At 39.8% G+C, this 12,428-nt stretch overlaps 1 protein-coding gene across 2 annotated transcripts; it reads right to left on the reverse strand.

Annotated features, from left to right (window-relative positions):
* Window positions 1–2,316: 2,316 nt before the first annotated feature.
* Window positions 2,317–8,218, reverse strand: CDKN2C (cyclin dependent kinase inhibitor 2C). 2 transcript variants are annotated; one of them, XM_008699224.2, is made up of 3 exons: window positions 7,098–8,218; window positions 6,502–6,641; window positions 2,317–3,065 (listed from the first exon to the last, which is right to left on the reverse strand). In XM_008699224.2, the coding sequence occupies exons 2-3, from the start codon at window positions 6,628–6,630 to the stop codon at window positions 2,688–2,690; spliced, it is 507 nt and encodes a 168-aa protein (XP_008697446.1). In that variant the 5' UTR covers window positions 6,631–6,641; window positions 7,098–8,218; the 3' UTR covers window positions 2,317–2,687. The 2 variants fall into 2 exon arrangements, with proteins under 2 accessions (XP_008697446.1, XP_008697445.1); XM_008699223.2 differs by lacking the exon at window positions 7,098–8,218 and having other exon boundaries at window positions 6,502–6,772.
* Between the last annotated feature and the right edge of the window lie 4,210 nt (window positions 8,219–12,428).

Consider the following 12,428-nt stretch of genomic DNA (forward strand, 5'->3'; position numbering starts at 1 on the left):
ACTACCAATTGAATTGCTTTCCTGGGATAGAATTATTTTATCTATTTATTACTCACCCAGGGTGGTGTGTGTGTAGGAGCTCATCACCCCAGTGTGAGATGTGTAATGTTTATCAGAAAAATATTGATTCACTACCGAAATATGATAAAATGAAGTTTGCCCAGTGGCTCAAGAACCAGAATGTGGCCTGAGGTGCTATTAGTGCCCCTCTCCTCCCCCAGGTATAAGCTTGAATTCAATTTACTGGGCAAAGGCTGAACTCGAGTTTCCAGAAGTGGATGCGGACGCAGTGAAGAACTGAATTTGAGAGCGCATCCCTGTTTAAGGATCCTCCATCCTTTATATAGCGTTGTCTCCTGGGGTTCTGATCACTCTATCAATTTGCGCTTGCCGCTCCACTCTGCATCTGAATTAAGACCCTTCTCTACCTCAGCTCGTTACAAATTAATCCCATTAAACTCAGCAGCACCTTTTCTTCCATCGTATACATTTCAACGCATTCAAAGTCTTGCTGAATATTGTCGAGGTTTTTGAGAGATTGAATAATGGCTTTTCATATTTCCTAGAGGGGGGCCACATAACTCATTTCTAAAATACTTAGATTAGTAAAGCTATTTCCTGCGAAGAGCCAAAGAAATGTGCCAATGTTTTAATGCTTAGCAAATTCTAGGCTAATGAAGAGAGAGCTCCCACTCCCCTTACTGTGCTCCAACCGCTCAAGAACAAAAAACTGTAGTACTTCTCTCCGGCTTTATAGACACCCTATGCCTTTAGATTTGAAATTTCTAAAGAGTCATTTTAATGCTGAAACTTGGATACTGAAAAGTTAATTAAACTCCACTTTAAATTCAGAAATGTCCATCTTTACAGTTGCAACTTGTAAAAGGGGTTGTTTTTATTTTTTAGTAACAGGCTTGTGTTTAGAAAGTATTCAGATTTCCCAAGCAGTGTATTTTGTATACTGATTCTGGTTTTAAAATCCAAAACACAACACTTTTTCCTTCAAAACATCCCAATTTCTACTTTTTTCTAAACTTTAAAATTAAATATTTTAAATTTAATTTCATGTTGCTGTCAAAAATGAATTTATTCAGTAATTTGTGGTTAGGGATGGTAGAAGGTGATGTCTTATTGCACTCAAGGAAGGTGAACTTTAATGATAAATGAAAAGGATTAAACTTTTTTTCCTATATTCTTTTATACTATCATGGAAAATAAATTATTGAAAACCACTTGCCTGCGACCATTCCAATCCTTGTTAGGGCAGGCATCAGAACCATGCCCTTCAATAAACCTTGAAGTATTTTGTTCTTTTTGGAGCCAGGGCAGGGAGCTTATAAAGCAAAAGGAGGGAGCTTTCATATAAAACATCTTTGTTCATGTCGGAGATGATGAATAAAGTATTTATAAATTTATAAATGGTAACTGCATTGAAATCCTTTGGTGAAAATCTTTAATTAAAAATAAAGTAGTAGATGCTGGACAATTCTCTTGGAAATTCGATGTTTCTATTTCACTCAAAATTTTTTTTTATTTTTAGCTAAATGTATTCTCAACAAGATTTTATAAGCCTTTACTAAAAAGTTTTGTGGAAATCAAGTACCATATATAGGAGTGGCCTATTTATTTATTGTAAAAGTTTCTATATTTATTATACTGCAGTTAAGACCCTTACATGTATATATAATTAGTTATGACCTTTACATGTAATTTCTATATTTTTTCCTTGCTGTACTTTTTATCCCCTAAAAATTTGTTTCTGCATTATATTTTAAGACTTAACATTTTGTAATGTTACATTTCCGACATGCAGGGAGAAAAAATGTGATAGTATACTTATGGAATAATTTTGGGAAATGTATTATTTAACCAATTGTTTCACTTCGTGACCTATAAAAAAAAAACAACTAGTGGGAAGCACTTTTAAGGCGGCGTTGTCTTTTAAAAGTGACTTTTAGAGCTAATATATGTTTTCAGATCGCTACTTCTGAAGCCTGTTTTTCAACTATTTAACTTTGAGGAAAGGGGAAGATTGAACATTAGGAAAAATTCACATTGAAATAACTTCAGGTCTTCAAAAAATGTTGTCCTTATTTTGTTGTGAAGCAGAAATACAAGGCGCCAAGTAAAATCTTTGGGGGGAGGCATGAGGAAAGAAAGAATAACTGAATCATCAATAGAGTATGTCTAGTTTTTTACTTGGTCTACTTTTCTAATGTTGAAACTTACAACATTGTGATCTTTTAGTACACTTCTCCTTAGCAAGTGGCAATTATGTGGGGGTAATAGAGTGGAAATCACAGAAAAACATTGTCCTGTTTTGAAAAAGTGTTTTAATTACACAAAAGAAGCATCAGGACAGGCCATTTTTAAAACAAAGTCTCTTAGGTTGGGTTTTGAGACTGGCAAAGGGAGAAGCAAGGAAAAAGTCAAGGCAAGATAACATATTCAGGAGAAAGCCAAAGCTATTTGCAATTACATGTTAGAACTCAGGATTTTGCAGGTGAAAGGATGTTGCTTAAATATATTCATAAACCTGTAGTAAGATTTCCATTTTACAGTCTGAGAAGATTTAACTAGGTGCTTAAAATATGACAGAACTGAATTTTAACAAGTTATAGCAAAATAGGAGAGCCAACCAATTAACTGACAAAATAGAAGGCAGTGTGGGAGAGCCCTCCCCACATTCATGGCAAATTTGAAGCTCCCTCCGCCTGGTTTCCCTCCATCAGGCTAACGACCTCGTTCCTCCGGTAGAGCCTGGCCAAGTCGCAGGCGGTGTCCCCCTTATGGTTCCGATGCCCCACTTTGCTGGCGGTGTGCTTCACGAGGAACTCCACCACAGGGAGGTGGCCTTCTTTGGCAGCCAAGTGCAAGGGCAGGTTCCCTTCATTATCCTCGATGTTAACATCAGCTTGGAACTCCAGCAAAGTCTGTAAAGTGTCCAGGAAACCTGCTCTGGCTGCATCGTGAATGACAGCGAAACCAGTTCGGTCTTTCAAATCGGGATTAGCACCTCTAAGTAGTAGTCTCCTGGCAATCTCGGGATTCCCAAGTTTCATAACCTAGGAAGGAAGAGAAAACGGGAGAATCCTTCAAGTGTTCCTACAAGACTATTTTAAAATATCCATCTCTTCTATTTATATAACTTTATTTTTGGTGAAAGTGCTTGGGGAAGACCCACCTGGTTGGGTCTGAAGGGTTCAATTGCAGGAAAGAAAGTACTAGTAGGTAAAAGTAGAAGAAGACCTCTAAAAATTGAACTTCTATGTTGGAATATCTTAAATGGGCCCAAAAGTAGGATAAATTGATCAATAAAATAGAACTAGTCCAACTTGTAGAACATTCACCCACAAACTCAGTTTCCTCTCTCCCATGAATAGTTGTGTAATTTCATGAATTTATTAAAATAGAAGAAATGGAATTTGAGAATCTCTTGTTTGCTTGCTTATGCTCATAAAACATAAAACCTGGGTTATTAATTCTGAAATATCAAATGTAAATAAAATTTATTTTCTAAATAGCTACTGAAAAGAAATAAGGACAGTGAGTTTCTTTAAACCTCCAAAGAAGTGTTTCCACACATCAGACTCCACCACCTAGTATAAAAATGATCTATTAAAACACCGGAGCTGTTATTTTCTTAAATTATTAATTTTCACAAGTTCTCTCCGAATAGATAAAGCTCAAATTTCCAAGTGTTTTTTAAAAATATTTTTTCTTTGGAAGTTATTTCATATTGGCTACCGGGTGTGTTCGGTGCTTAGAATCCTTCACCTCAAATTTTAAAATGTTACTGATCGTTAAGGTGTTAAATAATCAATGGTGTTCTACATTGCTTATGATACTGATTTATCTAAAGCTAAGTTCATTATATGCCATGTATTAGGAGATAATTGCATGGCAACCAATCTTGAAAAGAATGAAACAGTTATCCTACTCTACTACTTACTGTTTCTTAAAGTTCTAACTAGCTTCCTGATTTTTAAGTGAGCAAACAAAGAGAAAATAAGATATTTAATGTGTATTTTGAGACAGACAACTCTGTTTTGTGTTTCGAGCGCATTTAATAATCAACTGGTGATGCCATCTTATTTCCTTTTGCAGTTATTATCAGGCATTTAGGAATAGCTATTTGTAAACTGCCAAAATTTTAAAAGTAAGATTGTGGTATTAAAATTTGCTGTCAACATACAAATAATTCACATGACAAAGACTTATCTATTATTTGAATCCATTTCACTCTAATAGGGGTCTCTGTTAAGCTCTTATAATTATAAAATGTAGAGCAGCATGCAATTATATAATACATATAATTTAGTTGTGAAAAAAAAATTGAGTCTCATTAACATGCCAGAAAATAGTTCAGCATTTTAACTGGTTTCATTTATATTTAGGTATATTCATAATAACCTGAATTTATTATAAATAGATTACATAGTAGACACTCAAATGTTTGTGAAATTAAATATCCATTGAAAAATACATACAAAGTTGATCTATCTCTTTAAACTGTTTATTTAAAAAATAATCACAAATTAAGTGACAAAACATATTTAGAATGAAAAATATTTTATAAATGCAAACTATATAGATGGCTAAGATATTACGCTTCCCTGTTGATAAAACCCTGCTGACTTGGCCCTTTCTTTGGGGCAGTGATAAAAATGATACATAATTTATTTTTTGAGAATTTCAATAAAATATACTTTTTGGTTAAGAATGAGCACAATCTAATTTTTGCCACATCTACCGCTAGAGATTAAGTCACATTTAAGGACCTGGACTGGGAAAAATAAGGGACAGACACCTTGGATCTTTGTAAAGCAAATGTGCGATTAAGGCCTTTGATATTATCCTGATTGAAAAGCTTACACTAGGAAGGGGGGGAAAGCTTTTGCAACTGAGTTAAACGAACATAATTGTAGAAGAAAATTTGCCATCTTTCACAGAAAATAATAGTAATATTGGAAATTGTTTTGAAAGAAAGTTCTTTCTTGAGTTGTGACGCAACTTCAGAGTCAGGATTATACATACTGAAAATAAGCCTTGAGACTCCTGTTTGTGTATGTTTCACTATATGTACTAGGGTTAAGCCACAATAAGTGGGTGTTAGTATATTGATAAGTGTGCTTAATATAAACAAGATTGAAAAGCTGCATTAAAAATGCCAAAACTTTTTTTGTCAGTATTAATCTCCCAGTCTTCCTGTTCGTCAAAACTCCTGTAACATCTTATTCTGAACATGGGTTAAGTTGCTCATTCTTTGTGAGATTTATATAATCTTCTGGGTTTTCAATATGAAACTTTTCAATGTGTTAAATCTGTAGCATTGTTATCACCATCAAACCTATTAAAAACTACTAGGTGGACAAAGAAAAAAAATTCCTTATTCCACAGAATCTACCCGAAATAACAAGATTAAATAATTTAGTATCTATGCATAAACTTCCTTAATACTGAAATTTTTGCAAGGTTAGTATATTGTTTTAAAATGCACAGACTGAACTTCGTCTGTTAATAGTATACCTCCTGCCACTTAAATTTCTAATTCTTTTAAGTAAAACAAAGTATTTGTCTAAAACCTTGTCCCCAGTGGATTTCCAAAAACAGCTTCAAGTGTTGCATTTCCGAATAAGAATAGTTCATAAGAATACCATCAGAACTCTGATAAAGCAACTATTTGAGACTACTTGGCCATTTTTCCGTTTCTAAGCCTTTCAACTAAGTTACATGATAACTAACATTCAGAGGAGGAAAAAAAATATCAGGTACAATACTTGGCAGCTGGACATGTTTCATTTCTTGCTTGTAAATCTAATTACTGAAAATTAGAACATACCACCGCATGACCGCAGAGACAAAAATACTACAAACTGAGCTCTGATTAGAAAATTCAACTTTGTATTCCTCCTCAATCCTGAATGGGTGGATGGTATTACATTAACTGTGAAATGTACATCCTGTCCCCGTGCCCAGGCCACCCATTCCAAATGAGGAAAGGTCGTTTGTCAAAACTTGAAGTATTTGAAGGAAAAACACCCTCGCCAGTAGTCAGGAAAATTAACGTTAAAGTCAATTATTGGAGCAAAGCGCGGAAACCACTAATAGCAGTGTATTTACTTCAAATAATAATCATAATAATGTGTTTACAGAGCTGTCTTAAAACACATACACACACACACACACACACACACACATACACACCTCAGCGCCGCTACGGCTACTTTTAAATCCCTACCGTCACAAAAACAGTCCAAAAATTAAGACCAAACCTGGAAACCATTTGATATCGAAGATGTTACTGAATTTGACGAGTTTGTTCAAAGTACGTCATTTTGGGGAGTTGGATCCACTTAAAGATATAAAATATGGCAACCAACTAGGCTTTAAAAACAGTGAAATTTTGTACCCCTGAAAGCTTAAAAGCCGTTATTACAGAAACCCGGGTCACGTAGGCAACATTGTTGACCTGTTTTCCCCACCTCTCTGGATACCAACCTGCAGCGCAGTCCTTCCAAATCCATTTTGTGCATTGACGTTTACATTATTTTGCAACAAACTAGTAAGTTGCTCTAGGTCCCCCCTGGCAGCTGCAGACGCCAACTCGTTCCCCCAAGGCTCGGCCATTCTTTAGGGTCCTGACGATCGGGAAAAGATGAATTAGTTGTTTTTCTTTTTCCCCTTTCCTTTGCTCCTAACCAGGCTGCATGATGGCATCGGAGACTGACAGAAGGACTGGGATGGTTAATCTGGAGTAGAGCTTGGTAGTAAATACTAGTAAGATCTGCCTGCCAAAAGCCCGCCCCTCGATTCACACGTGATTATTCAGCAAAACTGAGCCATTGGAGAGGGGCTCCGCTTCTCGCTTTTTAGCTTAACCCCTGTGAAGAATTCTGGTGACTCAACAGAAAGACACACAGACATATATATATATTCCTGGCAAATTACTCTGGACGTAAAATGTAGGCAGAGCTGTCACGTATCTACACTACAGATCTCTGAGGAATGTGTGCGGAGACTTAAGGGACTAGATCAGGGCACAAAATACCGCGGAAGAAAAGACATTTCGGGGGAAAGAAAAGGCATTAACCCACCCTTGTTCACGGTGGTGACTTGAACCGCGCGAGCCAGAACCGCTGGGGCAGGTCCTCGGAGGGGCTCGGTCTCCATCCGTCTCACGGAAGGGGTAGTCCTGAGTCCTCCGCTGCAGGGAGAGCGCCGCGGTGGCTGGATGCTGACGTGCTCCGGAGGGTTAAAGATGATCGCCAAAGGCAAACGGGAGTAGCAGTTCCGTGGCCCGCAAGTTATAGTTCTTAACGACTCTTCAGTGGCCTCCGCTTCTCAGGAGGAGCTTTTATTCGCGTCCGGGCCGAACTGCTGGCTAACGCCGCTTGGGAAGGCTCCGTAGCCCGCCCGCTGGGCTGCCGCAGCCCCGCGGAGCCTCAGAGGCCGTGGGAGCCAGGCTTGGAGCGCGTCTCCGGAGACGGCCGGGCGCGCGGCGGGCTCCGGGCAAGTCGGTCATGCCGGCCCCACCAGGTCCCGGGACTCCCAGTAGCGTGAAGAAAGAAGCGAGTGATGCGGGAAGCGTCTATGGGGCCCGGACTGCCGGAGCAGCGCGCGGCAGCATCGCGGTTGCACAGGGCAGCCCACCGGTAACTTCCCGCCTACGACCAAGCCAGTTCAGACTTCCTACTGTAGACTCTCATTGAGCTGCCGCCGCCGTCTTTTCCTTCCTTTCCCAGTTTTCTGGGGGCCTCCGGAGATCGGGAGCGACCAGAGAAGCGCAGGCCAAGGTCTGAGTATGGGGAGTCGCCACAATGTCAGAGCGCAGCCAGTCCCGCCGCCCTCTCGGCGAGAGCCCAGCGGCTCCAACACCCGGTGCCACTTCGCCAACCTCTCGCAGTCCCCCGGCCTGTGTCCCCAGCCTGTGCCGCCGACAGGGCAGCGGCCGCCAGCTAACTGCGCCCTACAGCCGAGCCGGGCAGCGCTGCTTCCTCCAGAGCCGCAGCGCTCCCAGTGACAGTTTCTTTTGTAGCTGGTCCCCCCAAATCGCCGGTCCCTGCTCTCTTCACCCCTACAGACACTTGTGCGTTGTCCTCCTTTGAGCTCTTTTCCTTCCCTCCCTCCCTGGCTTCTTTTTTCGCTCAAACAATTGCTGCTTCTGTTACCGCTGCAGAGACGGTGCCGGTTTCTTCTCTCTTTTTTCCGACCTCATCAGCTTTTTTTGAAAAGAAAAAAATTGAGCGCTTTTTGAGTTGAAAAACCCGCCCCCATTTTAACGGCAGAGTTTTAAGGAGGCTCGGCTGAGTTGCAGCGCCGCGGGAGCGGGAAGGCCGGGCACCGCCCACGCCCCGCCCACTGCCCAGGAGGCGCTCGCGCTCGCGGACTCGCTCGCTCCGCCCCCTGCCCGCGCCCTTTCTCCCGCCTCGGCGGTCCCCACCGTCCTCCCTGCATCTCAGGCGCTGGTTCCCACCCGCCCGCCCCGCGGCCAGTCCCCAGCTGTATCGGCGTTCTGTCCCGCGGAGCCGGGTTTGGCCTCCTCAGGCTGGCTGTCGAGATGGAGTCTACGACACGAAACCCCGGACTCCTGGAGCCCGGGGGGGCGGGTGAGGGGGAAGAGGCTTGTTAATTAAGACGGCTGCGGAGAGCGGCAGGGCCTTAGAGGCTCGGCGGCGCTGGCTGCTGGAAGGCGGAGAGCGAGCTGGCGCGAACCAAGTTTTCCCCGGCCCTGGCAGGGCAGGCCGGCTCGCCTCCGCGCTCCCCCGTTAGGCTCTCGAAGTTTGGGCGGCCAGGCCTACCGCTGCCGCCTCCTCCTCTGGGGCGCGTTCTGTGTAAACTCCGCAGCCTTTTCTCAGTCCCCGGCCTCGGCCTCGCACCTGCCAGATCAATGCCCCGGGTCGTGGTGGGCAGAGGTGGCCGTGGGGGTGGAGGAAGAGACCCGGACTGACAGCGAGAACAGTGCTCAGAATAAGCAAACGTCTTTAATAGACTGACTTTTACGAAAACTAGAGACATAGTATAGGGAAGAAATCATGACGAACTCTGAACTCTTAATGTTTCAGGGACGAGAAACTGAAATATTCCATTTCTTCGGGAAAAGGGAGAGAAGCAATTAACTTTAAAGCTAAATTTACAATAATTCTTGGGAAGCTTTTCTAACAAGGCCATTTCTTTATTGCCAAAGTTCTCTCTTTTTCTACTTAGATGGGGCTTGTTTTTTGGGGGGAGGGAAGGGTGTCTAAATGTAAAGGGGTAAATAGTCTGTTCCCCAAACGTTTATTTCAGTCATCCGAGACACCAGTTGTCTGTACTTTTAACCTCCTCTTTTAGCTATGTAAGATTAATTAACTACTGGTTTCTATATTTTTTGCTCTTAAAAATACCCAGCACGGTTACATGATGCACTCAGTGGTCAAAATGAAACCAAGCAAAAAATGACAAGTGGTCTAATCAGAGCCGGCCTGTAGTAAGCATATCCTCCAGCAACATCTGTACGCAGCCCCTTGAAGTATAATGGGAGTATTAACAACAAAACACACCAGAAACATCTGGATAATCATCTAGCAACAGATTGGCTAGTAGGTAGACGGAGAGCTGAAACTGGGAAGAATCTGGCAGTGTTTCCTTTAACAGAAGTGTTGAGGAAAAAAATAACTAGAGCTCTTTTCTTAGGTAACTGAACTTGAATTGTGAATCAAGTATGAACTACAACACCAGAAATTAACTCCTCTCATTTCTTACATGTACTTGGACATTTCAAATTTATGAAGAGTTGCTTTCTGGCATTTATTATGGTTTCTTGCTAAGAGAAGGTATTGTAATGAGGAAGAATCTTAAATTATGCTCGTGTATAAATACATAGTGTTATAATTTTCGTGAAATACTTTTTGCTGAATAACTGAGTAAATAAAATTTATGGTAATTTAAGATGCATACAGAGCTAGATTAAAATTAACTGAAAAGATTTTGATGTCCCATCATCCCACCTCATATGTAAATAAAAACAAAGCCAAAAAATAAGAGTAAAGAAGTCCAAAAAAATTCTGATTTTTCCCCGTGATGACTACTTCAGTGCTTTTGCTGAAATATTAAAATTTAAATTCTTTAAGGCAAGCTTTTTGGTTTTTAATTCTGGCTTCGCTGGTGCTCTAAAGCATGTGTTAGTCTGCTTATTGTATAAACCACAACTGGCAGCACAGAGGTTCCAGTCTTAGCTCAGAGAGCATAAGTAATCACTATAAAGTACTTCCAATGAAAATCTAATATTTATTAAGTATTAGTTCACTGATGTATATTCAAAGGTGAGTATCTCTGCCTTTAATAATTTTACATTCTAATATGGTATATAAGAAAGACCCACAGTTAGGCATTTATTATATTGAAAGAGTGGTTTCTCTTTTAGCATAATAATGACATGTCTTTCAAACACCAAAAAAGAGACTTTATTTTAAATACTAACAGTTATAGAAATCTTTTTTCCCCAGCAGTTCATACCTATTTTAAAGTGCTTATAGAAATAAAATTTATCAGATTATTTTGTGCTTGTCCTCATTGACTCAATTACACGGTTTCTCAATGATTAACTTATGGAAATGCTTGTGTGGTATCTGTAACTTCTTTACCTACTATCAAAGTCTTCCTTTTTGTTGTATTTATAGATCCAACAGAGGTGGAAAGCCCTCAGGTACCTTTTTATCATTTCATAATTGTGACTTAGGCATTTTATTTCTGAGTTTCAGTAGGCTTTTTTATATGGGTAGTCCCACCACTTATGAAAGTCATTTTGTTAAGTAAGTGAATAAATGCCCAGTAAGCAACTCAAAAACTTAAACATAATAGCAAACATTAATATTTGTATATTGCTTTATGGTTATAACATATGATGCCCACATTATTCACTCTTCACAACAACTCTGAGTTAAATATGGTAATTATCCCCATTTTTTAGGTGAAGGAACTGAGGCTTGCAGTGATTGTGACTTAAAGCCAGTAAGTAGTGGATATGGGATTTGGACTCAGATCTTGGGGTCCCAAATCATATGCTTTTCCCATTAGTTAAGAGTCCAGATCAGACACGAGACTCCTAAAGAATTTAAGTCATTGGATGAAATATATTTTTGATTACTCAAGTGTGGATCTAATTCTGTAGTAGCATTAATCTTCTCATGAATTATATTAGAAGTGAGTAGTGTTAAAAAGCTTAATTAACTTAACCAAAGGATTAAGGTTGACACCACCATAAGTTACGTTGTTATCATGTACCCTAGTAATATGTGATGAGGGCACATTCTTCTTCCCAAATCCATAAACAGTATAATTCTGACAAAATTTTATTTATTTATTTATTTATTTATTTATTAAAAAGATTTTATTTATTTATTCAACAGAGATAGAGACAGCCAGCGAGAGAGGGAACACAAGCAGGGGGAGTGGGAGAGGAAGAAGCAGGCTCCTAGCGGAGGAGCCTGATGTGGGGCTCGATCCCATAACGCCGGGATCACTCCCTGAGCCGAAGGCAGACGCTTAACCGCTGTGCCACCCAGGCGCCATAATTCTGACAAAATTTTAGACAAACCCAAATTGAGGGATGGTCTATAAAGTTCCTGACCACTACTCTTCAAAAGTCGAGATAAAAAAACTGTCACAGATTGGAAGAGGTTAAGGAAACATGACAACTATATATAATGTGGTATTCTGGATTGGACCCCAAAACAGAAAAAAGACATTGATGTTGAAATGTAAATAGAGTCAGGGCATGTGGGTGGTGTAGTCCCTCAAGCATCCGACTCTTGGTTTTGGCTCACATCATGATCTCAGGGTCCTAGAATCGTGCCCCGTCGGGCTCCATGCTCAACATGGAATCTGTTTGAAATTCTCTTCTCCTTCTGCACCCCCCACTCTCTCTCTGTCTCTCTAAAATAAATTTTAAAAATGCAAATAGTCTCTAGAATTTGATTAATAGTATTATACCAATGTTAATTTCTTAGTTTTGATAGCTGTACCATGGTTATTTAAGATGGTAACATTAGAGGAAGCTAGATAAAAGGTAAATAAATATAAAGTCATGTCAAATGAAAATTCAGCAAAATAACTATCACATATATTTGAAAGAAAGATGAAATAAAAGTTCTTTTTCAAACAGTAATGGTAAGATCAAAGAACATGAAGATTCTAGAAAAAGATCTATATTTGAATTAGGCTGTTCCATGAGTTAATGTAGTAGATTAACAATGAGAATGGATTAAAATTATTTTCCTTTGCTCATGCTTATGTACAGAGAATCTCTATACATTTTTATTCTCTCAGTTTGTGACACTGAAATGAAATTGTTTCTAAGAAAATTCAGGGGAAATGAAAATGAATTATTTTTTAATTCAATATTTATTTTTCTTTCATTTCTTTCTCTGCAGTGGACCATCACCTTG

The sequence above is a fragment of the Ursus maritimus genome, unplaced genomic scaffold, assembly GCF_017311325.1.
Source record: "Ursus maritimus isolate PB19 unplaced genomic scaffold, ASM1731132v1 scaffold_12, whole genome shotgun sequence".
Taxonomy (NCBI): Eukaryota; Metazoa; Chordata; class Mammalia; order Carnivora; family Ursidae; genus Ursus; species Ursus maritimus.